General features: G+C 44.8%; 1 protein-coding gene across 4 annotated transcripts; it reads right to left on the bottom strand.

The window, feature by feature from the left end:
* Window positions 1–201: 201 nt before the first annotated feature.
* On the bottom strand, window positions 202–27,907 carry LOC110496864 (cyclic AMP-responsive element-binding protein 5). Of its 4 annotated transcripts, none has more exons than XM_036953327.2 (11): window positions 27,565–27,907; window positions 17,266–17,332; window positions 16,996–17,086; window positions 15,328–15,437; window positions 13,447–13,625; window positions 10,879–11,008; window positions 10,558–10,638; window positions 5,249–5,596; window positions 4,713–4,949; window positions 4,292–4,400; window positions 202–1,645 (listed from the first exon to the last, which is right to left on the bottom strand). In XM_036953327.2, the coding sequence occupies exons 2-11, from the start codon at window positions 17,317–17,319 to the stop codon at window positions 1,524–1,526; spliced, it is 1,461 nt and encodes a 486-aa protein (XP_036809222.1). In that variant the 5' UTR covers window positions 17,320–17,332; window positions 27,565–27,907; the 3' UTR covers window positions 202–1,523. The 4 variants fall into 4 exon arrangements, with proteins under 4 accessions (XP_036809222.1, XP_036809223.1, XP_090065205.1 ...); XM_036953328.2 differs by having other exon boundaries at window positions 4,249–4,400; window positions 27,565–27,895; XM_090209079.1 differs by having other exon boundaries at window positions 27,100–27,633.

The raw sequence follows: 27,907 nt of genomic DNA, 5'->3' as shown, positions 1-27,907 counted from the left end.
CTAAAGCTAAATTACAGACGGGTAAATAAATCTGTGATCGCTGACCTTTGACTCATTCAATCAGGGTGCCTCAAACTGTCTTCAGTTCCAGAAGATATCGCTAGGGGGCAGACTATAACCATTCGTCTGACAGGCCTATTAGATCAAATGACATTTTCTCCTGATGGAGGCAACCGAACTTGAGTAAAAATCACAATAAGATACCAGAGAATAAGTGCTTTTATTTTCGTATTAGGTTTATAGCGATTGTCAATATCTGTACAAAAAAACAAAAAAAAAAACACATCACAATACAGACACAGAAGGATACATAGATACAGGTAACAGGTTATAGGCCAACGTACTGTGTGAGCCTAGTTTACAAGATAAATACACTGTAGGAAACTAGTAAGTGCTTTACAGAGGTTAAACAAAGGGCCAGGAGTTATCTTGGTCAAGTGACATGGTCAAGGAAAACTCTGGGCCCAACTTAATGTATGTACAAACATTGTAGTACTTTCAAAGGGAAAAGAGGCTTTGCATTACATTGTTACAAAACAAGGGCATCCTATTCATAGGACTTGATATAAATTTGTATAAAATGTACATTTGTATTAGTTTTCGTTCACGTTCTGCATTTCAGAGAGGCCTATGTTATACATACAACCAAACACAAACACATACGCAATGTAGTAACATTATTTAGTCATGGTTAGAGCCAGGAGTTTAACCTGACCCAGTGACCTGACTAGGTAAAACTCTGGTCCATAGTAACAGGCTATTTTTAAGCCCCAGAGTTGTTCCTGGAGAAACTCCTGGTCCTAGTCATGGTGTAAGTTACAAGACCCAACTCCGACGCATTCAAAAAAAATAATAATACTGCCACTAAGAAAAAGGTGATATGATAACAAGTATGTTTGCAGACACACAGCCATGAAGCAGTCCTGGAATAGATAGCACAGTACTTGTCTGATTTCCCACTAACTGAGACACATTGGTCGACTGATTCCCCCAGACACAATACGATCCAGTTCACAGGTGACTATGACCACACAGTTAGAGAGACAGAGACTAGGGTTGCAAAAACACTGGTAACTTTCCCAAAATGCACAGGTTTTCCAGAAATCACGGTTGGGAAAGTTACCAGAATTTTGCAAACCTACCGGAGATGTAAGGCTTATAGAGACCAGTCCAGTTCGTCTATACATGTGTCCATAGAGGCTAGGAGACCAGGAGAGGGAGCCATTTAAGACTAATGAGATGCACCCACCTAGGGTTTAATCACTGATTCCAGGAAGTTGCCTCTAACCACAGATCAAGGATCAGCTCACCCTTCCCCATCCTAACCTTAACCATTAGGGGAGAAACACATAACTGACCTTAGCTCAGTGTTTAGGAGTAACTACATCCTGTACTCAATTGGAGGGGGGTTGATTCTGAACCATAGAGATGTACTAGAGAGTTTGTCTCCTGGGACATTATTGGAAGCTCTCTATCCAACTCTGTGTTCCGAACCACATGCGCACCCACCCGCGCTTTAATTTTTAATTGCTGTGCGCTCCATCGCCCCCTCCAGCTGAGGAGGTGGAGATGCTGTTGGATTGGATGGCCTGCTGCTGCGACCCGGGACATAGGGGGGAGGGACTTCCTGTCGAACTCCCTGGACCTGGGGCACAGAGACAGCTGTCAATCAAATTGACCTGGCTAGTGTTTGACAGCTCCCTCTCTCTCTCTGTTTAAGATCTGGGTCCAGAGGAAAGTCTACAATAAAAACACTATATATAAAAATAACAAAATGTCACTAGAAATAAAGCAGTCATATGTTATATAATTAATGACAACTCATGTACAGTTCATATAAGGAAAATAGCTATTTTATTTTGACATTTGCATTACTGTGGAGCAAATAGAGCAACAATTGAAATATACCAATAAAGTACATCTGTCTGTAACACCCAAGAATGTGCACACTGGTTACATCAACTATCATTCTGACAAGAATAGGCATCATAGATGTTTCAATTCAGTCATCAAGGTGCAAAGGGGTTTTCAATCTCCCTTTTCAACCTCATATGCCAACCATTTAGAGACTGTAGCCCTGTGTTTCTGATACCTGTATTTCTGACTCTGGATGTTTCTTGAATTGGGGAGACCCTCTGACGGAGCTACACTGGGCGTCAAGAACTTGAGGCTTTAAGCTGCTATCCTGGACATGTAACATTTTGCCAGTGTGCCAGGCACTTCATCAAGTGTTCTTGGGAGTGAATCATACCTTGAATTTATGAAAGTTTTACACAGAGCAGCACAAGTCTCTCACAGGGCCATCCCACTGGGCACAATTCAACGTCTATTCTACGCTGGTTCAACCAGTGGAGGCTGCTGAGGGGAGGACGGCTCATAATAATGGCTGAAATGGAGCGAATGGAATGGCATCAAACACATGAAAACCATGTATTTTATGTATTTGATACCATTTCACTGATTCTGCTCCAGCCATTACCACGAGCCCGTCCTCCCCAATAAGGTGCCACCAACCTCCTGTAGGTTCAGCTTAATTTAATTGAAATGATGTGGAAACAACGTTGATTCAACCAGTGGGTCGCTGCTAAGACCCAGGTTTCACTAAAAACAAGAGTGTCTCACACTCTGCAAAAGTGTCCTGTGTAGTAGGCCCATCACACTCACATGGGACCATGTAGATGGTACACATGGCACAGTATGTATCCTTGTGGGTTTTGGGATAGGAGTAGGAGTCTGTGTTTGGGATAGGAGTCTGTGTTTTGGGTTAGGAGTAGGAGTCTGTATTTTGGGATAGGAGTAGGAATCTGTGTTTTGAGATAGGAATAGGAGTCTGTGATTTGGGATAGAAATAGGAGTCTGTGATTTGGGATAGGAATAGGAGTCTGTGTTTTGGGATAGGAATAGGAGTCTGTGTTTTGGGATAGGAATAGGAATCTGTGTTTTGGGATAGGAGTAGGAATCTATGTTTTGGGATAGGAATCGGAATCTGTGTTTTGGGATAGAAGTAGGAATCTGTTTTGGGACAGGAGTATTGTAGAGGGTAGGGATATCCCTCTGGGTGTTTTGGGATAGGAGTATTGTAGAGGGTAGGGATATCCCTCTGGGTGTTTTGGGATAGGAGTATTGTAGAGGGTAGGGATATAGCTATGGGTGTTTTGGGATAGGAGTATTGTAGAGGGTAGGGATATCCCTCTGGGTGTTTTGGGATAGGAGTATTGTAGAGGGTAGGGATATCCCTCTGGGTGTTTTGGGATAGGAGTATTGTAGAGGGTAGGGATATCCCTCTGGGTGTTTTGGAATAGGAGTATTGTAGAGGGTAGGGGTATACCTCTGGGTGTTTTGGAATAGGAGTATTGTAGAGGGTAGGGGTATACCTCTGGGTGTTTTGGAATAGGAGTATTGTAGAGGGTAGGGATATAGCTCTGGGTGTTTTGGGATAGGAGTATTGTAGAGGGTAGGGGTATACCTCTGGGTGTTTTGGAATAGGAGTATTGTAGAGGGTAGGGATATACCTCTGGGTGTTTTGGAATAGGAGTATTGTAGAGGGTAGGGGTATACCTCTGGGTGTTTTGGAATAGGAGTATTGTAGAGGGTAGGGATATAGCTCTGGGTGTTTTGGGATAGGAGTATTGTAGAGGGTAGGGGTATACCTCTGGGTGTTTTGGAATAGGAGTATTGTAGAGGGTAGGGATATAGCTCTGGGTGTTTTGGGATAGGAGTATTGTAGAGGGTAGGGGTATACCTCTGGGTGTTTTGGAATAGGAGTATTGTAGAGGGTAGGGATATAGCTCTGGGTGTTTTGGGATAGGAGTATTGTAGAGGGTAGGGATATAGCTCTGGGTGTTTTGGGATAGGAGTATTGTAGAGGGTAGGGGTATACCTCTGGGTGTTTTGGAATAGGAGTATTGTAGAGGGTAGGGATATACCTCTGGGTGTTTTGGGATAGGAGTATTGTAGAGGGTAGGGATATAGCTCTGGGTGTTTTGGGATAGGAGTATTGTAGAGGGTAGGGGTATACCTCTGGGTGTTTTGGGATAGGAGTATTGTAGAGGGTAGGGATATAGCTCTGGGTGTTTTGGGATAGGAGTATTGTAGAGGGTAGGGGTATACCTCTGGGTGTTTTGGGATAGGAGTATTGTAGAGGGTAGGGATATAGCTCTGGGTGTTTTGGGATAGGAGTATTGTAGAGGGTAGGGGTATACCTCTGGGTGTTTTGGGATAGGAGTATTGTAGAGGGTAGGGGTATACCTCTGGGTGTTTTGAGGATGGGCGGGGTCGGGGTGTTACTCACTGAGGTACCCCTGTGATTCTCTCTGGCGGGCGGAGACAGGACAGTCTTTATGGGTCAGCAGGATCTGCTTCAGCTGGCCAACCTCTGACCTCAGAGTTGTCACCTCGTTCTGGAATGGTACGAGGGACAGAAAGGTTAGTGATAGTGTGACGATGTGTGAGTGTATGTGTATGCGTGCGTAAACTCATGTTGTCTAGGGTTGTCACGATACCAGAGGGAAAAAGTCCTACTGTTAGAAAGAAGCAGCCTTGTCACCCTGAATCACAGTTTGATTTCCGTGCTATAGCACACAATATTTAACATTAAATAGGTTTTTAAAGGACCAAAGAGTTTAGTCTGCTTTGAGTTTTACTTTTGTCCAGGGAAAATCAGTTATGGTGTTAGCTGTACTGGTATGGTGACAAGCCTCGTATAAACGTACCTGCAGCTGCATGTTGTTGTGTGTCAGCTCCTCTGCTTTCTTCTCCAAAGCAGACACCCAGACCTTCCTCTTCTGTCTGCATCGAGTGGCCGCAGCTCGGTTGCGTTCCAGGAACTTCTGCCTGCGCTCGTCTGGGTCCTGGTCCACAGACCTCCTGCGGCGTCCTCCAGTCGCCTGGCCTGCATGCAGGGAATGTGTCTGCTGGGATGAATGCATCTGCTGCGCTGCTGGAGACAACTGCACAACAGACAAACACGGGTCATTAAACCTGGAAAACTTTGGATCCTCTGTGATAAGGGCTGCCTTCAAAATAGCACCCTAATTCCAATTTACTTTTGAGTAAAGCCCTACATAGGAAACGGGTTCATTTGGGATTCAAAAGGTCTATGCAATAGCACCATAATGTTGATGCAACAGTGGTGATGACAGGCAATTTTACAGATGTCAGATTACAGCAATTGGCAACCACCCTCACGCTAAACTAACAAAGCTTGATATAGAGTGGTTGTCATGTCAACAACTAGGTAATACTGTACCTGAGCAGCTATGGAGTGGAGGGGCAGGTGAGGCGAGGTCTGGTGGGTGTGGCTGGCCTGCAGGTGCGAGGGAGGTGATTGGTGAACCGGATGATGCGGCACATTCCCTGATTGGTGGCCCAGGCTGTGGGCATTTCCCAGGTGATGTGGAGGGGCGTGGCAGTGCTGCTGGTAGGAGATGGGCGGAGCCTGCTGCAGGTGCTGATGATGCTGCTGCTGCAGTTGAGTGTGCCGTTGGCGCGGTGACATCTCCATCATGTTAGCCATGGTGGGACCCATGTTGCCGTTGGCGACAGCTCCCGGGTGTGTGTGTTGGTGTTGGTGGAGGTGACCCACGGTTTTAGCTCTCTAAGGAATAAAAACATAACAAAACATAATACCATGAAATTACAATTACAACGGATCTCTACAGGCCCTTTCTTACCAACTCCCAAGTGATTTTATTTTTGTCCAAAAAACAGACTTGGTGTTTAAAGGCATTAAAGCATTTCCAACAAACATCACCACTGAACTGAGCAAAGGCATACAACTGAAAGTCGTCATTGCTTTTCTTATTCTTTCTCTTCTTTTACAGCTGTGAAAACAGTTAAGAGGTCAAGAAGTACCAATCATCAATGACACTTCATATCTTAAGTTAACAGTGTATCACTTGATATCTTAAGGTAAGTGTATCACTTGATATCTTAAGTTAAGTGTATCACTTGTGTGTATCACCTTACAGGGGTGGCAGTTAGCCTAATGGTTAAAGAGGTGAGCCAGACACCGGAGATGGAATCCCAGGTGCAACAACGGACCTGGGATTCCAACGGAAAGTGAGCTGGCAAGCAGGGATACCAGCAAGCAGTATAGAGGCTTCACTACAAACCCGGGTTTGATTCCAGGCTGTATCACAACCAGCCGTGATTTGGAGTCCCATAGGGCAGCGCACAATTAGGGCAGCGCACAATTGGCCCAGCGTCGTCCGGGGTAGGCCGTCATTGTACATAAGAATTTGTTCTTAACTGATTTGCCTAGGTAAATAAAGGTTAAATAAATCCAATAAAATTCACCTACGGGATCGTCTGAGAACAGCCACCCATACAGCTGATGAAACTGTGGGTTTGTACAACCGAAGAATTTCTGCACAAACGGTCAGAAACCGTCTCAGGGAAGCTCATCTGTGTGCTCGTCATCCTCACCAGGGTCTTGACCTGACAGCAGTTTGGTGTCGTAACTGACTTCAGTGGGCAAATGCTCACCTTTGGTGGCCACTGGCACACTGGAGAAGTGTGCTCTTCATGGATGAATCCGGTTTCAACTGTACCAGGCAGATGGCAGTCAGCCTGTACGGCGTCATGTGGGCAAGTAGTTTGCTGATGTCAATGTTGTGAACAGATTGCCCCATGGTGCCTGTGGGTTTATGTTATGCGCAGGCATATGCTACGGACAACGAACACAAATGCATTTTATCAATGGCAATTTGAATGCACAGTAATACCGTGACTATATCCTGAGGCCCATTGTTGTGCCATTCATCCATCACCTCATGTTTCAGCATGATAATGCACAATTCCTAGAAGCTGAAAATGGCCCAGTGTTTGGGATTCTCTGGTACAACAGCGTGTTCCAGTTCCTACCCAATATCAAGCAACTTTGCACAGCCATTGAAAGAAGAGTGGGACAACTTTCCACGGGCCACAATCAACAGGCTGATCAACTCTATGCGAAGGAGATACTGTATGTCGAGCTGCATGAGGCATCTGGTGGTCACACCAGATACTGACTGGTTTTCAGATCCACGCCCTACTTTTTTTTAATGGTATCCGTGACCAAAAGATGCATATCTGTATTCCCAGCTATGTGAAACCCAATGTATTTCAACTGACTGATTTCCTTATAGGAACTGTAACGCAGTAAAATCTTTGAAATTGTTGCATGTTGTATATATCCATTGTGTAGCTGGAATGGACTGTTCGTATCATGTATTTGTGATTGATATGTGGTTGTCTCACCTAGCTATCTTAAGATGAATGCACTTACTGTCACTGGATAATATTTTTTTGAATTAAAAAATATATATTGTCACAAATGTATAATTTGTACAGTTCTTTAGAATTTTTTTTAGTTATTTGTTATATTTGACTGTAATACATAATAGTAATACTTTTTTCCCTGAGAGTGAGGCAGATATTTGGCATTTTGCAAAAAAAACATGATCATTGGTCTCTCTGAAATGAAACCATCAAGTGATAGATTTGAAACAAATACATGTCTGTCATTGAGCCAGTCCATGACTCCATGATTAGATAAAAACACAGTTCCATTAAACAATAAAAGCAAATTGACAAACATTTCTGAAAATGAATATATAGCGAATTGTAATGAACCTTTTCACTTCTATAATAGAATATAACTAATACATTGGCAAGCTATTTCACATTTTATTGTTTTACAAAGTGGGATTAAAATGTATTTAATTATCATTTTTTGGCAACAATCTATTACAAAATACTCTGTAATGTCAAAGTGGAAGATATTTATATTTTGAAATAAATAAATTCATAAATAAAATATTGTTGTTGCATAAGTATTTAACCCCTTTGTTTAGGCAACCCTAAATTAGTTCAGGTTTGAAATTTGGCTAAACAAATCACATAATAAATGACATGGACACACAGTGTGTAAAATAATAGGGGTTGACATGATTTTTGAATGACTGACCCTTCCTCCGTTCCCCATACAACATCTGTAAGGTCCCTCAGTCAAGTATTGTATTTCAAGCACAGATTCAACTACAAAAACCAAGGAGCTTTTCGAAAGCCTTATAAAGAAGGGCAGTGATTGGTAGTTGGGTACAATAACAAATTAGACATTGAATATCTCTTTAAGCATGGTCAATAATTATGTTGTGGATTATGTACTTAACCACCCAGACACATCAAAGATATAGTCGTCCTTCTGAACTGAGCTGAAGGACAGGAAGGAACCTGCTCAGGGATGTTACCATGAGGCCAATGGTGACTTTAAAACAGCTACAGAGTTAAATGTCTGTGATGGTAGAAAACTGAGGATGGATCAACGACATTGTAGTGACTCCACAATAATTACCTAAATGACACAGTGAAAATAACAATACAAATATACAGAATCAAAATATTCCCAAACGTGCATCTTGTATGCAACAAGGCACTAAAGTAATACTGCAAAAAACCACGGCAAAGGAATACACTTTTTGGACAAAATGCAAAGCGTTATGTTTGGGGCAAATCCAACACATTTTTAAAATGTTTTTATTTAACCTTTATTTATCTAGGCAAGTCAGTTCACAGCTCTAGCAGTGAGCTCTCACACTCAGCAAGAGAGGCCGGGCAAAGCGTGTGTCCCAATTGGCACCCTATATAGTGCGCTACTTTTGACCAGAACCTATAGACAGGCTATAGGGCTCTGGTCAAATGTAGGGAATAGGGTGCCATTTGGGACAGAAACAGAGAGTGTTTCTGGGGAATGACATCATCCAACATTACTATTGCTCTCGGTTATGCAATATTTCTTTAAGAGAAGTAGTTTATTTTTTCTGTTCCATTCACCAATGAAAAAATGGAGTACATTTAGAGAGTGCCAACAATGAGGTCATGTAGCTGTCTATGCCAGTTTTGCCAGCCACACAGACACACACACTCTCTCCCTTTTTCCTCTCTCACACACGCGCACGCACGCACGCGCACGCACGCACACACACACACACACACACACACACACACACACACACACACACACACACACACACACACACACACACACACACACACAGACACACACACTCTCTCTCTCTCAGGAACAACAGTATAAGAGTCCTGGAGTTGTGTTTACTACATAGAAACCCTGTAACACTGGTTCTATGATTCCGTCACAGTTCTATACTGGTACATTACTCCAACAGGTTGATATTTCTGTGTGGCTGATCACCCTGAAAGCATGCCCTACTGTACTCTACCTCATGTGACAGAGTCAAACAGATATCCATCACTGTTTCACACATACGTCCCAAATGGCAATCTATTCCCTTTATAGTGCACTACTCTGGTCATACATTATGTAGTGCACTTTATAGGGAAAAGGGTGCCATTTGGGATGCATACATTCCCTCACTGAAGGCCTCACTATTTAACTTATTTAACTTGCAGAGTTATTGAATTCTAGAAAGGAGCTAACTTGACCTACTTTCAGTAAAGCTAACCTAGAGGCTATACAATTAATAAACCCACAAGTCTCATTCTCTAATCTGCTGAGCCATTTGTCAAGCTAAACAACAACATGTTTAAAATACATCAACTTTAGAAAACACCATTTCTATATATTTGTCCCAATACAAAGTCCAGAAACGAGTCATTCAATTCATTATAAAATTCCTAGACAAGCGACAGTTGTACGTTGGCCATGTCAAAGTCCTCAGGTCAAAACAGGTATAGATATGAGTCCATAGAGAGAGCTGCTACTCAGACAGAGGAGGAGAGTGTTAGAACACATAGACCAACCAGCCCCAGGCTGTGGGTCAGATGTTAGCCCGAGACCTTTCTGGTTCAGAAACATGACACCATATAGTCCCCAAGCACAGGGTCAGCCATTTCCTGTGTGTGTTGTGCATGTGTGAGGCTGGGGAGTCTCTTGGAGAGTCGAGTGCCTGTTTAAAGTTCTAGATTGTGAAGTGATTTGTGTGTGTTTTGTGTGCTGGATTTTACTTAGAGCAAATTCTTCAAGACAGCCTTTAAAAACGAAAAAGGGTGAATACGTGAGAAAAAGGTCAAGTTAAACAGAGAATCAGAAATATATAACTTTTGAGTGAATTACAGGGATAAAGAAGGCTAGAGGGAGAACATGTAAACTGTGACTTCCTCTGGTTGGGGATAGTGTATGTAAAGGTGTAGAGTTACACTTCGTTTCCTCTCTGTTCCAGCCTAGGAGGAATGAGAATAGCCAGAGGGTGAATGGGGCCCCACAGAGAGAGAGAGAGAGAGAGAGAGAGAGAGAAGAGAGAGTGTGTGTGTGTGTGTGTGTACATATGTGTGTGTGTGTGCGTGTAAATGTGAGAAGGAAAAGGTGAGAGAGTGTGCAAGAGCATAGGCAGCATGAAAAACATGACATACATAAGAGGTGAGTAGCTGTTCCATGTTTTGTATTGGAAGAAAAAGTTCAGGATAACAAGCCCAAACAACAGCTCCTCTAATCTCTGTCATCATAGAGAACCATGCAGAAACATGAACATCATGTGAAAGAAGAAAGAGCCTTCTAATTGGTCGGGCCCATGAAAGAGTATTCTGATTGGTCAGTACCTGAGGTGAAGAGCAGGAAGAGTTGTGGGCGGGACCTTGGATGCTCATCATACTGGACCCCATAGACATCTGTCTTTCCATCTGAGGAACATAACAAATTACTTATTATTTCTACACAATTTAACCTTGAAAACAAGTCAAATCTATTGAAATCTATACAGCCTGTAAATTATTTCAGTTTCAATCAGTTCCAAAGGATAATTAGTAAATAATTACAATGTAATACTGGGACTTGGAAATAGCAATGTAACAAGCAAGAGGTATTTCTCAAGTATAGGCTCCTTAAAGAAGGCCAGTGTAAGTAACGTTGTATGTACTCACAGACATGTGCTGGGCAGATGCTCCCTGCATGGCTGGGTCTGGCAGGGTGCCAGGCATGGAGGCGGCCAGGGGCTGTCTCTGTCTGTTGTTCCTCAGGTGCAGTAGGGAGGAGAGGGGCCCAGGGACAGGTCTGAGATCAGTGGGAGAAAGAAATACTCAGACGTCAGAGAACCTCAGTAAACAGCCTCTACACTGGTCTCAGATCAGGGACAGAGAAAAGAGAGAGAAACATGGGAGAGTGGAGAGGTTGAGCGAGAGAGAAGAAAGCGATTGAGATGTAAAGGGAGAAAGTTTGATGTAGCTGAGAAAGAGATGGAAAGTACGGTGAGATAAAGCGATAGAAAGAGAGGAGGTTCAATTAAAGTGATAGAGTGATAGAGTGAGACAGAGACAGAAAGATGGAAAGTAGAGGGGGAAAGTAATAGATTGAGCAGAGGGAGCGACATACGCCACAGAAGGGGCTGGGGTGCGATGTGATGATGTAATGCTTTTGGCCCTCAGCCAATCAGACTGCGTGGTCCTCCCTCGCTGCGCTGAGGTCATCCCTGGTGATGTCACCACTGACTCTTTAGCAAGCAGCGAAATAAACGTGCAAAAAGAAAAGAACCGAACCGAACCAAAACAACGCCTCCTAACGTAACCATAACAGTCCGCCCGGGCCAACAGCCAGACACTCGGAGATGGGGTCGTCGTAGAAACCAGTGGTAAACACAGGGAGAAACAGTCAGATCCCCGGAATCCAACACAGATCACCTCATTGCTAGCTCGGCCTGGGCTACAGAGCAAGACGTTGTCTGACTTTAACTGGCCATGTGATATGGTCCCTTCCCTTCCTTAGTCAATGTACTCTAATAGGCAGTACTATGTTGTAATCAACTGGACTGTACTACTCAACTGTACTATGCTGTGTTGTGCTCTGCTGTAGCTAAGCCCACTCTAACTCTTCTGAAGGGCTCATAGAACGTCTGTTACTTCTGAAACTCTAGGTTTGTGTCCCAAATGGCACCCTATTCCCTATATAGTGCATTACTTTTGACCAGAGCTCTATGGGCCCTGTTTAAAGGGAATAGGGTGCCATTAGGGACTGAGAATAGACCTCTAGCAGCAGTGTCTTGAAGTTCTGAAACATTTATTCTGAATGATTCAATGAACGTCACCGATTGGCCAGAGAGAGAATGTAAGGGCTCATAAAGGTATGTTAGAAGGTATCCATAACACACCATCTTTCCAGCACATGGACTGACTAGATAGCTCAACTCGCTCCCTCACACACCAGAGATACATGTAGCTACCTAGCTCTAGTTAGTAGCTGTGTGTGTGACAGGTTTCACAAAGCAGGGCCAGATGTCTGGAGTTGAGAGGAAAGACAGAGCCATGCCTAATCTCCATGCGCTGTAGTGTGATAACCACAGCCATGTAACCCACACCACCACACTGCCCGGGGCCCGGGCTGAAGCAGGGGCTGGGGTTGGTCGGGGTTGGGGCCGGGACTGAAACAGGGGCTGGTGTTGGTCGGGGTTGGGGCCGGGACTGAAACAGGGGCTGGTGTTGGTCGGGGTTGGGGCCGGGACTGAAACAGGGGCTGATGTTGGTCGGGGTTGGGGCCGGGACTGAAACAGGGTCTGGTGTTGGTCGGGGTTGGTCCCGGGACTGAAGCAGGGGCTGGGGTTGGTCGGGGTTGGGGCCGGGACTAGAGCTTGGAACCAGATGACTGGTTTGTGTCAACGGCCGAGGGAGAGATGGCGGGTGAGGGGAAATATGGGGAGAGATGGAGGGTGAGGGGAAATATGGGGAGAGATGGAGGGTGAGGGGAAATATGGGGAGAGATGGAGGGTGAGGGGAAATATGGGGAGAGATGGAGGGTGAGGGGAAATATGGGGAGAGATGGAGGGTGAGGGGAAATATGGGGAGAGATGGAGGGTGAGGGGAAATATGGGGAGAGATGGAGGGTGAGGGGAAATATGGGGAGAGATGGAGGGTGAGGGGAAATATGGGGAGAGATGGAGGGTGAGGGGAAATATGGGGAGAGATGGAGGGTGAGGGGAAATATGGGGAGAGATGGAGGGTGAGGGGAAATATGGGGAGAGATGGAGAGAAAGAAAGAGATTCAAAGGGAAAGAGAATGAAAGAAAGAGGGATGGAGGTTGAATGGGACCAATGGTGTATTTTAATAGCCAGTAGCCCATCTCTCTCTCTCTCTTCTCTCTCTCTCTCTCTCTCTCTCTCTCTCTCTCTCTCTCTCTCTCTTTCTCTCTCTCTCTCTCTCTCTCTCTCTCTCTCTCTCCAATTGTTTTCACTCTCCCCCATCCCCCCTCTCTCTCGCTCTCTCTAATTCATTAAGGCCTAATAAATTAGACTGTCTGGGGAATGACAGCCTGCTACAGACAGAATGAGCTATGGTTAGGACAGCAGAGGGGGAGGGGTGAGAGGTACAGGGAGGGATGGAGAGAGAAAGGTGAGAGAGAGGGGTGAAAGGTAGAGGTAGAGGATAGTAACATGTTGACAAGATGTGTGTGTTTGGTGTGTAATTGTGTGTGTGTGTCTGAATCTTTGTCTTTGTGTGCTTACCCTGAGTGTGTGAGCATGGAGTGGGCCTGGGTGATGACTGAGTTGGACTGGGCAGAGGGCAGTGCTTGCTGTCCAGCCATGCTGCAGCTTAGACCCCTCATACCACCATGGGACTGTGGTTGGTGTTGGGAGTGGGGCTGGTTCACACATGATGATCCATTCTGAGGGAGACTCTGAGTCTGAGATACAAGGAAGAGAAGACTCGTTTTAATATGTATTCTGTTGTTGTTTGAATGAATACACACGTCTACATACCAATTTTATATCTTGGAGTGTGTGGCATTGTGTGAATGTGTGTTGTGGGTCTGCGGCAAAGTGTGTGTGTGCGTGAATGCGTGTGTGTGCGCGCATCTGTGTGTGTGTGTCCGTTATGTGTCAATCTGTCTGGATGCTTACCCTGCCAATAAGAACGTGATCACCTGGTGTTTCTTACCTGCCGCAGGTCAAATATCTAAACCTTCCTGAATGTCTGTCTGACTCTCACTCACCTTTCACTCAATACTTTCCCATCAGTCAAAATGGGAAGCCAGCCTGGCAGTGGTGTAAAGTACTTAAGTAAAAATACTTTTAAGTACTACTTAAGTCGTTTTTTTGGTGTATCTGTACTTTCCATCACTATTTATATTTTTGACAACATTTACTTTTACCTCATTACATTCCTTAAGAAAATACTGTACTTTTAACTCCACTACATTCCTCCATACATTTTCCCTGGCACCCAAAAGTACTCGTTACATTTTGAATGTTTAGCAGAACAAGAAAATGGTCCAATTGACTCACTTATCAAGAGAACATCCCTACAGCGTCTGATCTGGCAGACTCACTAAACACAAAGGCTTCGTTTGAAAATGATGTCTGAGTGTTGGAGTGTTCCCCTGGCTATCCGTCAATTTAAAAAACTATAAAATCGTGACGTCAGGTTTCCTTAATATTAGGAATTTGAAATGATTTATACTTTTACCTTTGATATATTTTATCAATTATATTTACTTTTGATACTTAAGTATTAAGACTTTTACTCAAGTAGGACAGTTGGGTACTTTTCCCATCACCGACCCTGGTGACGGTCTCCTATTTGTTTGTCTGTTCCATTTGCTAGTTTCATACAACAGCCTCGAAACCTTGCTGGCTCTTTCTGGGTATCTGTAGAGCACATTGTGACAATTGCTGATGTAAAAAGGACTTTCGAAAAATAAATATGATTTGATTTGAAACCTAGCATGCAAGACTATCAGTATGCTCTCTGGTTACGGTGTTTAATGTGCTAGTACAGTAATTACTGTCATGATAAATGACAGTTTTGTTAGTTCAAGTCCATAGAGATAGAAAACTCTAAGCCTGTTTTAGCATGGGCAGCGCCATTGAGGACTTTCACCATTTTGAAGTAGTCAACTGGGTGGGACTTCCTATGGGTTAAGGAAGGGTCACATAATTCCATCCAGGTCACCAGGAGCCAATTAATTATACTCTTGAGCAAATATTCCATTACTGCAGGTATATCGCCAACCTTGGCTTTATACCAGTTCAAACAACACACTCTAGGTGGCAGTGTGCACCCTTTAAGTTTGTTTGCCAACTCATAGAAGTAGTAGAAGTGGAGATGGCCTTCAATGGCACTGGCCGTGCTCTCACAAATGCCATAATTGGACAGATACAATGATGCAATGTCTATGCTAGTCGGAAATAGGAAACTAGTCGGAAATAGGAAACTCTGATGTCGGAAACATTTAACTGCTTGTAGTTATACACGTGCTGCGTTCAACGATTCAGAAAGTCTGACATTTTGGAGTTTCCTAGTTCCAACTAGCATATGTTCAAGTCTCATCCGCTTGCTCTACATGTCTGAGATTTCATGGGAAATGTAGTTTTTTCGTGTGTAACCTGTTTAATGTTCTGTTCTTCCTGTGCCTGGCGGAACTCCTGTTCGATCTCATTGAAGAGACCCACCTCCTCACAGTTACGCAGGAAACGGGTCGGCGTTGGGGTCTGGTCTGATCACACATAGCACAGAGAGAGCAAACAGACGTTAAGCATCAAACAGATATCATAACAACCATGATATTGCTACATTTACATTGTAGTCATTTATCCTGAGCGACTCACAGGAGCAAATTAGGGTTGAGTGCCTCGCTCAAGGGCACATCAACAGATTTTTCACCTAGTTGGTCCAGGGATTCTGGCCCAATGCTCTTAACCACTAGGCATATGGAAGTACACAGATAGGTTTTGGTTGTGGCAGAGACTGATCTAAACCAGCACCTCAGGCAGTTTACAGCTGGCATGGTTTCAACATCACTGGAACTATGTTCAACTTGTTTTGTGTAGCCTTCCCTACACCACCATGACAGCCTTCCCAGCCACAGGCCCAGGAGCAGATCACGAGGCTTTAGGGTGATGGTTCCCCTAGCCACTGATTTTGGGTCAGTTTTGCATCTTCCTCACTAATGGCTATGGGGAAGCTGATCCTATATCTGTACTTAGGGGAAACTTCACCCAAGAGCGATCACCATAGTAACCAAGATAAGATCAGACAGAGACTGATTCTCTCACCTATAGTCTAAACTATCAGGGTTGAAAGGCCGCGAGGTCAGGAATCAAGAGTCACAAGCTCGGCACTCCTTTGTTTTGACAGGAGATTTCCTCCAGGAGGGCTGAGTGTCTACAGGCCCCTGCAGGATAGAACCTGACTGGTGTGGGTCAAGGGTCAACAGAGATGTTTAAGTCCAGAGAGACAGACAGCCGTTGCCACGGTAACAGACAGACAGGGTCTTCGTCTGGCCTGCACGATTGAGAGTGTGTTTTTGTCTGAGGCTGAGCCTTGGCCACCAGTGCTCTAGTCTGCTGTGGATCGACTGTTCTCTTCTCGTCTCTGTATGTGCTGCAAATACTATAGTATCTTACCACTACTGGTTATCAATACAAGTCATCAGTATACTGTACTGTTCTCTACGTCATCGTTTTTTCATCAACCACAGAAGAGGTCACACGCGCATGCAAAGACGTAAACACACACAGACGAACATGAATACACATGCTCACACACACATGCATACACACACACACATGGTCAAATACACACGGACACACAGGCCTGAACCAGACAACACTACGCTTGAGTGACAGACAGTCGGTCAGAGAGGTGAAGGGGGAAGGGAGGCAGGAGAGAGGAGAGGGGGAGGGATAAGACTTATCAGAACACTTCTACCGATCGGAAGGGACGAGAAATATTATCATACCAGTCAGACACACAAACTCTACACTAAAAAATCCTGACAGACTGAGAACATTAGTGAAACCCAAATAAAGAACTCTGGGTAATAAGTTAATACGGGTGAAACATGGGGACGGAGAACGAGAGAACGAAAGAGTCAGGGTGAAACATGGGGACGGAGAACGAGAGAACGAAAGAGTCAGGGTGAAACAGAAAAGGAAAAAGAGGGAATCTATGGCATTGGAGGTTAACCTTGACTGGAAACAGAATAGAAATAATCATCATTACAAAGCTAATGTCCTCTCTATGCTGTCTACATCTATACATGTTCTTCTCACCTGCGAGGGGATCAGCCTTGGTGGAGGAGAACTTGAGGGTCATCTCATGCTTGTGTCTGTGGATCATCAGGTGGTCTTCTGTTTGGAACCGCTGTATGGGGCGAAGAGCGAGAGAGATCAACTTAGCATGCTCACTAAAACATTGATTTATGGAATGACTTGTTAAGTGGCATAGATTTATCAAATCTGACTTATGATAAAATACGATTATTAGATATCAAATCATCATGCAGTGAGGAGATTGTTTACGAGAGTTCCCCACACACACACCTGCGAGCAGCCAGGAGCGCTGCACCTATATGGCCGGTCCTGTTCATCATTCATCTCTATTACAAACCTACAGTCAGAAAGACAAGAGGAGAGACAAACACACAGTCAGAGAGACAAGAGGAGAGACAACCCCACAGTCAGAGAGACAAACACACAGTCAGAGAGACAAACACACAGTCAGAGAGACAAGAGGAGAGACAAACCCAAAGTCAGAGAGACAAGAGGAGAGACAAACACACAGTCAGAGAGACAAGAGGAGAGACAAACCCACAGTCAGAGAGACAAGAGGAGAGACAAACCCACAGTCAGAGAGACAAGAGGAGAGGCAAACCTACAGTCAGAGAGACAAGAGGGGAGACAAACCCACAGTCAGAGAGACAAGAGGAGAGACAAACCCACAGTCAGAGAGACAAGAGGAGAGACAAACCCACAGTCAGAGAGACAAGAGGAGAGACAAACCCACAGTCAGAGAGACAAGAGGAGAGACAAACCCACAGTCAGAGAGACAAGAGGAGAGACAAACACAAATGGTCAGCATTTTAAGAGTGACTTAAAGTCAGCAACAATCTGGACATCCTTTTGGTTTAAGATCAAGTCAGATCCGATCTGACATAATCAAATCCGAATAACACTGACTATACAGTATATACAGTATACACGACTAATACAACTTGAAACCAATCCAATTCTAGCAGTAGTGGCCCATACCCACTGATGAAGGATGACTGTTGGGACGGAACCTTATCTCAAAGACAACGATCCAGTCAGGGTCACTGTGAGTGTGACACACCGTAGGGCCCTGAGTTTTTCCCAATCAGTGTGTGATAGAGAAGATTCAGGGCATCATTTTCATAGTGCAAAAGAATTGTACAAACTGCAAAAAATACCATAAACCTCATTATAATCTGCCGGCTTGATTTAATTAGAAACTTTTCTTCAACATTGTGCCTTATAAACAGACACAAATGGCTGTTAATATGTCTACTGAATGACACTCTACTCTCAGGTAGAGGTGGGCGTTATGGACAAAAATAACACTTTACCTGACACCCAGCGTCATAACACGCTAGGAAATGGTCATAATCATGTCAAAATGTCATGACAGCTGACATAACGTGTCATAACACTGTCATGACCCATATATTTACACCTGTTGTGACATGTATTGTGTTATTTTATGGCTGGTTATGACATTATGACATCATCAGTCTTGTCCTGCTCATGAAATCTGCTCCTGCCTTCATCCCAGTCATCAGAAACAGAGCATTGGGGTAGGTACATGTCTAACATCATCAATGTGTGTGCAATTCCAATGTCATTTCATATGGTCAATTTCAGAAAATGTTATATAACATAAGCATACTGTTGACAAGTCATCTATGGTGTAATGGAATGTGTTGCCCTGTGTGGTAGGTTTTGTGGGTTTTGAAACTTATTTAGGTGTCATAACCAGCCATAAAATAACACAATAAATGTCACAACAGGTGTAAATATGTATGTCATGACAGTGTTATGACCATATTATGACAGGTTATGACACGTTATATCTGCTGTTCTGACATTACGACATGGTTACGACCATGTCATAACGTGTTATGGCGCTGGGTGTCAACTATTAACCAAAAATTCATATTGCGATAAATTGCCTGAATTGATGCTTTAATAATAAATAGAAGGATAAGTTTATAACATTAATGTGCACAACTGTTCTTTAAATGATACTTTCAACTACTACTACTAGATTGATGGTTGTAGCCAATCGCCAATATTAGCAAACTTCTTTCATTTCAAACCTCACATTTCTCTAGTATAGGCTACTTATCGCAATGATATGAACAGCACATCTCTTGACTTGAGATGTGATTCAAGTTTAAGTAGACTGTAGACCTATGCTGTCTTTCTCTTTGTTAGAGAGCACTCAAGAAGTCCCATTTCTGAACAACACAAGCATTGAGACTTGAGGAAGACTTGTGAGAGATTTGAGAGTTAGGGACAGAGGGTTCATGCTAACCCCAAGCTGACCCCTACCACAGCAGTGAAATTAAGATGGAGGGGGGGGGGGGGGGAGTTGATGGGGGTAATTATGAACTATTAGAAATGCTAGCTCTTCATTTTCCACTGAGACCAGAATCTAGTGAACTCTGACACGCCAGACATTCCTCATGGCCGTGTCGAATGCGTCCCATGGCCCAGGGCTCTGGTCAAACGTCGTGCACTATATAGGTAATAGGGTGCCATTTGGGATGCAGACAGAGGTGTGTCTGAGTCAGGTCACATATTTTCAGGAGAGCTGATGCCTGGGTCTCATGAGGAGAGCTGGGTTGGTTGGTTGGAAAACTCTTCAAAGGTGTTTTATTTCTTAACTGGCAGCGTCCTCTGAGAAGGCTGCTCCTGTCAACTGTAGAAAGACAACAGAAAGACACCCACACATTATGCTGCCAATTGCCATCTTTATTGACAATGTTTTGATCCACAACCATCTTTGCAATGTCCCTTTATATCAAGGCAATTATCGTTTCAGCTTGAGCTCTTTATGACCTTAGTCTCTCTAGCCTTGAAGATGGAGTCCTTAACGGTCAAACTGCCACGTCCGTTTCTGATATTACAACAACAAGGACTGCAAACAACCAACTCTGTTTTTTTCCTCTGACATCATTGCATGTGTGATAGAACAGCAGCATATGTACTGCCATTTTTAACCTTGATGCTCCTCAGCTCTGCTTCATCAACAAAACAATAACATTGGCTGTGGGGCGGACAGTGGCGCTGTTTCCCCTACTGTGGATTCCACCTTTAAACATCAGTGACCATGATGACCAGCCCTGCGCATGGATGCAGAATAAACCGGTCGTCGGTTGGCCAGAGGTTAGCCACCATACTTGTCATTCAGCCACATTACAGAGGTCACTAAGGCAACTATTTCCATGGTGAAATGTGATTCATCACTCCAGAGAACGTGTTTCCACTACTCCAGAGTCCAATGGTGGCAAGCTTTACACCACTCTGGCTGACGCTTGGCATTGCGCATGGTGATCTTAGGCTTGTGTGCAGCTGCTCGGCCATGGAAACCCATTTCATTAAGCTCCCAACGAACAGTTATTGTGCTGAGGTTGGTTCCAGAGGCAGTTTGGTACTCGTTAGGCAGTGTTGCAATGAAGGACATATGAGATTTAGGCGCTTCAGCACTCGGTGGTCCTGTTCTGTGAGCTTGTGTGGCCTACCACTTCGCATCTGAGCCATTGTTGCTTCTAGAAGTTTCCACTTCACAATAACAGCACTTACAGATGACAGGGGAAGCTCTAGCAGGGCAGAAATTTGATGATCTGACTTGTTGGAAAGGTGGCATCCTATGATGGTGCCACGTTAAAAGTCACTAAAGCTCCTGGGTGGTGCAGTGGTCTAAGGCACTAGCTGTTCCACCAGAGACTCTGGGTTCGAGTCCAGGCTCTGTCGCAGCCTGGCCGCGACTGGGAGGTCCATGGGGTGATGCACAATTGGCCTAGCGTCGTCCGGGTTAGGGAGGGTTTGGCCGGTAGGGATATCCTTGTCTCATCGCGCACCAGCGACTCCTGAGGTGGGCTGGGCACGCTGACCAGGTCGCTAGGTGTACGGTGTTTCCTCCGACACATTGGTGCGGCTGGCTTCCGGGTTGGATGAGCATTGTGTCTAGAAGCAGTGCGGCTTGGGTTGTGTTTCGGAGGACGCATGGCTCTCTACCTTCGTCTCTCCCGAGCCCGTACGGGAGTTGTAGCGATGAGACAAGACAGTAACTACTAACAGTTGGATACCACGAAATTGGTATCTTAAATTTATACACCTGTCAGCAACAATTGTTTGGCTGAAATAGCTGAATCCACTCATTTGAAGGGGTGTCCACATACTTTTGTATATAAAGTGTACACACACTTCACTGAGGTAGGTTTAGCCTGAGAGAGTGGGGATATTTTATGTATATTGTATTTAACCTTTATTTAACTAAGCAGTTAAGAACAAATTCTTATTTACAATGACGGCCTAGCCCTGTCAAACCTTAACCCGGACGACGCTGGGCCGATTGTGCGTCGTGCTATGGGACTCCCAATCACGGCCGGGTGTGACACAGCCTGGAATCGACCAGGGTCTGTAGTGACACCTCTAGCCCTGAGATGCAGTGTCTTAGACCGATGGGAGCCAAAGTGGCGTTTTGGTTGAGGGGGGATATATGGACACACTCACACTAATGTTCAAGTTATGAGGGAGAGGAGAGAAAGGGGGGAGGAGGGGTTGAGAGATATAAAAGGTGAGTGACAGAGAGAGGATGAGGGGTTTAGAGAGATTTACAGAGTGACAGAGAGAGGATGAGGGGTATAGAGAGATTTACAGTGACAGAGAGAGGATGAGGGGTATAGAGAGATTTACAGAGTGACAGAGAGAGGATGAGGGGTATAGAGAGATTTACAGAGTGACAGAGAGAGGATGAGGGGTACAGAAAGATTTAAAGAGTGACAGATAGAGGATGAGGGGTACAGAGAGATTTACAGAGTGACAGAGAGAGGATGAGGGGTACAGAGAGATTTACAGAGTGACCGAGAGAGGATGAGGGGTATAGAGAGATTTACAGAGTGACAGAGAGAGGATGAAGGGTACAGAGAGATTTACAGAGTGACAGAGAGAGGATGAGGGGTACAGAGAGATTTCCAGAGTGACAGAGAGAGGATGAGGGGTATAGAGAGATTTACAGAGTGACAGAGAGAGGATGAGGGGTACAGAGAGATTTACAGAGTGACAGAGAGAGGATGAGGGGTATAGAGAGATTTACAGAGTGACAGAGAGAGGATGAGGGGTACAGAGAGATTTACAGAGTGACCGAGAGAGGATGAGGGGTATAGAGAGATTTACAGAGTGACAGAGAGAGGATGAGGGGTACAGAGAGATTTACAGAGTGACAGAGAGAGGATGAGGGGTACAGAGAGATTTACAGAGTGACCGAGAGAGGATGAGGGGTATAGAGAGATTTACAGAGTGACAGAGAGAGGATGAGGGGTACAGAGAGATTTACAGAGTGACAGAGAGAGGATGAGGGGTACAGAGAGATTTACAGAGTGACCGAGAGAGGATGAGGGGTATAGAGAGATTTACAGAGTGACCGAGAGAGGATGAGGGGTATAGAGAGATTTACAGAGTGACAGAGAGAGGATGAGGGGTACAGAGAGATTTACAGAGTGACAGAGAGAGGATGAGGGGTATAGAGAAATTTACAGAGTGACAGAGAGAGGATGAGGGGTACAGAGAGATTTACAGAGTGACAGAGAGAGGATGAGGGGTATAGAGAAATTTACAGAGTGACAGAGAGAGGATGAGGGGTATAGAGAGATTTACAGTGACAGAGAGAGGATGAGGGGTATAGAGAGATTTACAGAGTGACAGAGAGAGGATGAGGGGTATAGAGAGATTTACAGAGTGACAGAGAGAGGATGAGGGGTACAGAGAGATTTACAGAGTGACCGAGAGAGGATGAGGGGTACAGAGAGATTTACAGAGTGACAGAGAGAGGATGAGGGGTATAGAGAGATTTACAGAGTGACAGAGAGAGGATGAGGGGTACAGAGAGATTTACAGAGTGACAGATAGAGGATGAGGGGTACAGAGAGATTTACAGAGTGACAGAGAGAGGATGAGGGGTACAGAGAGATTTACAGAGTGACAGAGAGAGGATGAGGGGTACAGAGAGATTTACAGAGTGACCGAGAGAGGATGAGGGGTACAGAGAGATTTACAGAGTGACAGAGAGAGGATGAGGGGTACAGAGAGATTTACAGAGTGACAGAGAGAGGATGAGGGGTACAGAGAGATTTACAGAGTGACCGAGAGAGGATGAGGGGTATAGAGAGATTTACAGAGTGACAGAGAGAGGATGAGGGGTACAGAGAGATTTACAGAGTGACAGAGAGAGGATGAGGGGTATAGAGAGATTTACAGAGTGACAGAGAGAGGATGAGGGGTATAGAGAGATTTACAGAGTGACAGAGAGAGGATGAGGGGTACAGAGAGATTTACAGAGTGACAGAGAGAGGATGAGGGGTATAGAGAAATTTACAGAGTGACAGAGAGAGGATGAGGGGTACAGAGAGATTTACAGAGTGACCGAGAGAGGATGAGGGGTATAGAGAGATTTACAGAGTGACAGAGAGAGGATGAGGGGTATAGAGAAATTTACAGAGTGACAGAGAGAGGATGAGGGGTATAGAGAGATTTACAGAGTGACCGAGAGAGGATGAGGGGTACAGAGAGATTTACAGAGTGACAGAGAGAGGATGAGGGGTATAGAGAGATTTACAGAGTGACAGAGAGAGGATGAGGGGTACAGAGAGATTTACAGAGTGACAGAGAGAGGATGAGGGGTATAGAGAGATTTACAGAGTGACAGAGAGAGGATGAGGGGTATAGAGAGATTTACAGAGTGACCGAGAGAGGATGAGGGGTATAGAGAGATTTACAGAGTGACCGAGAGAGGATGAGGGGTATAGAGAGATTTACAGAGTGACCGAGAGAGGATGAGGGGTATAGAGAGATTTACAGAGTGACAGAGAGAGGATGAGGGGTATAGAGAGATTTACACTGACTGTTGGAGCTAGGAACAAAACCAGGTGAATCCAGGTGAAAGCTATGATACTTTTTTGATGTCACTTGTTTTAATTTTTTAGCCTTGAGACAATTGGACATAGATTGTGTTGTGTGCCATTCAGAGCGTGAATGGGCAAGACAAAATATTTAAGTGCATCTTAACAGGGTATGGTAGTAGATGCCAGGCGCACCGGTTTGTGTCAAGAACTGCAACACTCCTGGGTTTTTCACACTCAACAGTTTCCGTGTGTATCAAGAATGGTCCACCAACCAAAGGACATCCAGCCACCTTGACACAACTGTGGGACAAATTGGAGTCAACATGGGCCAGCATCCCTATGGAACACTTGACACCTTGTGAGTCCATGCCCCAACAAATTGAGGCTCAATTCTATATAAGGAAGGTGTTCTTAATGTTTTGTACACTCTGTGTAAAAGGTGAGTGACTGACAGAGAGGAGGAGGAGGGGTAGAGATATAAAAGGTGAGTGACTGACAGAGAGGAGGAGGTGTAGAGATATGAAAGGTGAGTGACTGACAGAGATGAGGAGGGTAGAGATTTAAAAGGTGAATGACTGACAGAGAGAGATGAGGAGGTGTAGAGATATAAAAGGTGAGTGACTGACAGAGAGAGGGGAGGAGGTGTAGAGATATGAAAGGTGAGTGACTGACAGAGAGAGAGGAGGAGGTGTAGAGATATGAAAGGTGAGAGACTGACAGAGAGAGAGGAGGAGGTGTAGAGATGAAAGGTGAGTGACTGACAGAGAGAGGAGGAGGTGTAGAGATATGAAAGGTGAGTGACTGACAGAGAGAGAGAGGAGGAGGGGAGAGATATAAAAGGTGAGTGACTGACAGAGAGGAGGAGGTGTGGAGATATGAAAGGTGAGAGACTGACTAAGAGAGATGAGGAGGTGTGGAGATATGAAAGGTGAGTGACTGACAGAGAGAGAGGAGGAGGTGTAGAGATATGAAAGGTGAGTGACTGACAGAGAGAGAGGAGGAGGTGTAGAGATATGAAAGGTGAGTGACTGACAGAGAGAGAGGAGGAGGTGTAGAGATATGAAAGGTGAGTGACTGACAGAGAGGAGGAGGTGTAGAGATATGAAAGGTGAATGACTGACAGAGAGAGATGAGGAGGTGTAGAGATATGAAAGGTGAGTGACTGACAGAGAGAGAGGAGGAGGGTAGAGATAGAAAAGGTGAGTGACTGACAGAGAGGAGGAGGTGTAGAGATATAAAAGGTGAGTGACTGACAGAGAGGAGGAGGTGTAGAGATATGAAAGGTGAGTGACTGACAGAGAGGAGGAGGTGTAGAGATATGAAAGGTGAGAGACTGACAGAGAGAGGGGAGGAGGTGTAGAGATATGAAAGGTGAGAGACTGACAGAGAGAGATGAGGAGGTGTAGAGATATAAAAGGTGAGTGACTGACAGAGAGATGAGGAGGTGTAGAGATATAAAAGGTGAGTGACTGACAGAGAGGAGGAGGTGTAGAGATATGAAAGGTGAGTGACTGACAGAGAGAGAGGAGGAGGTGTAGAGATATGAAATGTGAGAGACTGACAGAGAGAGAGGAGGAGGTGTAGAGATATGAAAGGTGAGAGACTGACAGAGAGATGGGGAGGTGTAGAGATATAAAAGGTGAGTGACTGACAGAGAGATGAGGAGGTGTAGAGATATAAAAGGTGAGTGACTGACATAGAGGAGGAGGTGTAGAGATATGAAAGGTGAGTGACTGACAGAGAGAGAGGAGGAGGTGTAGAGATATGAAATGTGAGAGACTGACAGAGAGAGAGGATAAGGTGTAGAGATATAAAAGGTGAGATACTGACAGAGAGAGGGGAGGAGGTGTAGAGATATAAAAGGTGAGTGACTGACAGAGAGAGAGGAGGAGGTGTAGAGATATGAAAGGTGAGTGACTGACAGAGAGAGGGGAGAAGGTGTAGAGATATGAAAGGTGAGTGACTGACAGAGAGGAGGAGGTGTAGAGATATGAAAGGTGAATGACTGACAGAGAGAGATGAGGAGGTGTAGAGATATGAAAGGTGAGTGACTGACAGAGAGGAGGAGGTGTATAGATATGAAAGGTGAGTGACTGACAGAGAGGAGGAGGTGTAGAGATATGAAAGGTGAGTGACTGACAGAGAGGAGGAGGTGTAGAGATATAAAAGGTGAGTGACTGACAGAGAGGAGGAGGTGTAGAGATATGAAAGGTGAGTGACTGACAGAGAGGAGGAGGTGTAGAGATATGAAAGGTGAGAGACTGACAGAGAGAGATGAGGAGGTGTAGAGATATAAAAGGTGAGTGACTGACAGAGAGATGAGGAGGTGTAGAGATATAAAAGGTGAGAGACTGACAGAGAGAGGGGAGGAGGTGTAGAGATATAAAAGGTGAGTGACTGACAGAGAGAGAGGAGGAGGTGTAGAGATATAAAAGGTGAGTGACTGACAGAGAGAGAGGAGGAGGTGTAGAGATATAAAAGGTGAGAGACTGACAGAGAGAGGGGAGGAGGTGTAGAGATATAAAAAGGTGAGAGACTGACAGAGAGAGGGGAGGAGGTGTAGAGATATAAAAAGGTGAGAGACTGACATAGGAGGGAACATAAAAAAGCGAAGACGGGCACAGCAGGATAAGAGCACAGACAGAGAGAGAAATAGGTTGTGGTAGAGAGAGGGAGGACGGAGGGAGATCGAGGGAGGGAGTGTTGCGGGGACACACACCCTATTCCCTAAGTGCACTGCTTTTGACCAGGGTTTTGATCAAAAGTAGTACACTATGTAGGGAATAGCTGCCTTCTGGGACTCATAGAGACGGAGGGAAGGAGTGTGCTGAGGAACAGCCGAGGGCAGGCTGAAACCTGCTCTGAAGCAGTCACCATATTCCACCCTGCTCCACATGTGTGGAGGTGACTTCATAGGTGTGTGTGTGTGTGTGTGTGTGTGTGTGTGCACATGTGTGTGTCACTGTTAAAAATAAATCAACCACCCCGTTCATCATCATCATCATTATCACCCCCACAATCTTCATCACTACAACCATGAAATATGATTCTGAATACTAGTTTTGACTAGGTTACTAGGCTACTGAAATTCTATTACAAACTCAAACATGGGCTATAGTATGATGTGTTTTAGGGCTAAACAATGATTGCACTAATGCAAAAGACAATAACGTTTATCAAATCACTCGGCATCATATGGAAACACACACACACACACACATTCTGAATTCACCTGTAAGTTTGATTGCCCAAAATGCTTGTCGTGCGCAAAAACTTCAGCAGTTGTTTTCGAAACAATCAACTTCCAACTTCCCCTTTTTCTGTAGTCTGTACCAAGTCCTAAGTTAACTCAAATCACCTACGAATAAACTGCTACTTCACGTACACAAAAATCTGATAGCCTTCAGTCTAATGTGAAGAACATGACCCGCGTTAAATGGACCAACCTGAGCCCCTCATAAACAAGCCGACACCGTTGGGGATTGCGGTCCCCCCCCCCCCCCCCCCCCCCCAAATAGACATGCAGCTCGTTGATGAACCAAAACGGGACCAGCACTGCACACACCAAACTTAAAGAAAGCAAAATAAAAAATGTATCGCAAAATCTACCAAACACTGAACTCGTTCCAGTCTAAAAACTATTTTTAAACGAGCCGAACAATTGTGGGCGATAGAAAGTTCGTTGTGATAAACTTACCTAACAAGTGGAGCGGACAAGCGGCACTGAGTTGAGAGGAACCACGTTGGACTGAAGCAGGATTACAATACATTCTATTTGCAGAAGCATTACATCACCCCTAGGGTGACGTCACGTGGGATTCCTGAACTTCTAAATCATTGCGGTCCCGCTTCGGAGGGGGCGTGGTTAACTACTAGCCCGGGCTCGGAACGACTGTATGCGTATTATAGGCAACAGTAGGCTGGCATCTCGCTCAAACCTCCACCACCTTCAACAGCTGTCTGTCTGCCTGGGACTGGGTGCGCGGGACGCGACGGTACGCCAGACAGGCCTTGGGGACAGAGGCATCGAGGGAACTGGT

Source organism: Oncorhynchus mykiss, chromosome 18, assembly GCF_057628025.1.
Source record: "Oncorhynchus mykiss isolate SJ-2025 chromosome 18, ASM5762802v1, whole genome shotgun sequence".
In the NCBI taxonomy this organism is placed as follows: domain Eukaryota; kingdom Metazoa; phylum Chordata; class Actinopteri; order Salmoniformes; family Salmonidae; genus Oncorhynchus; species Oncorhynchus mykiss.
Note: the sequence above shows the minus strand (reverse complement) of the source record. Positions and strands in the feature narration are given on the sequence as shown.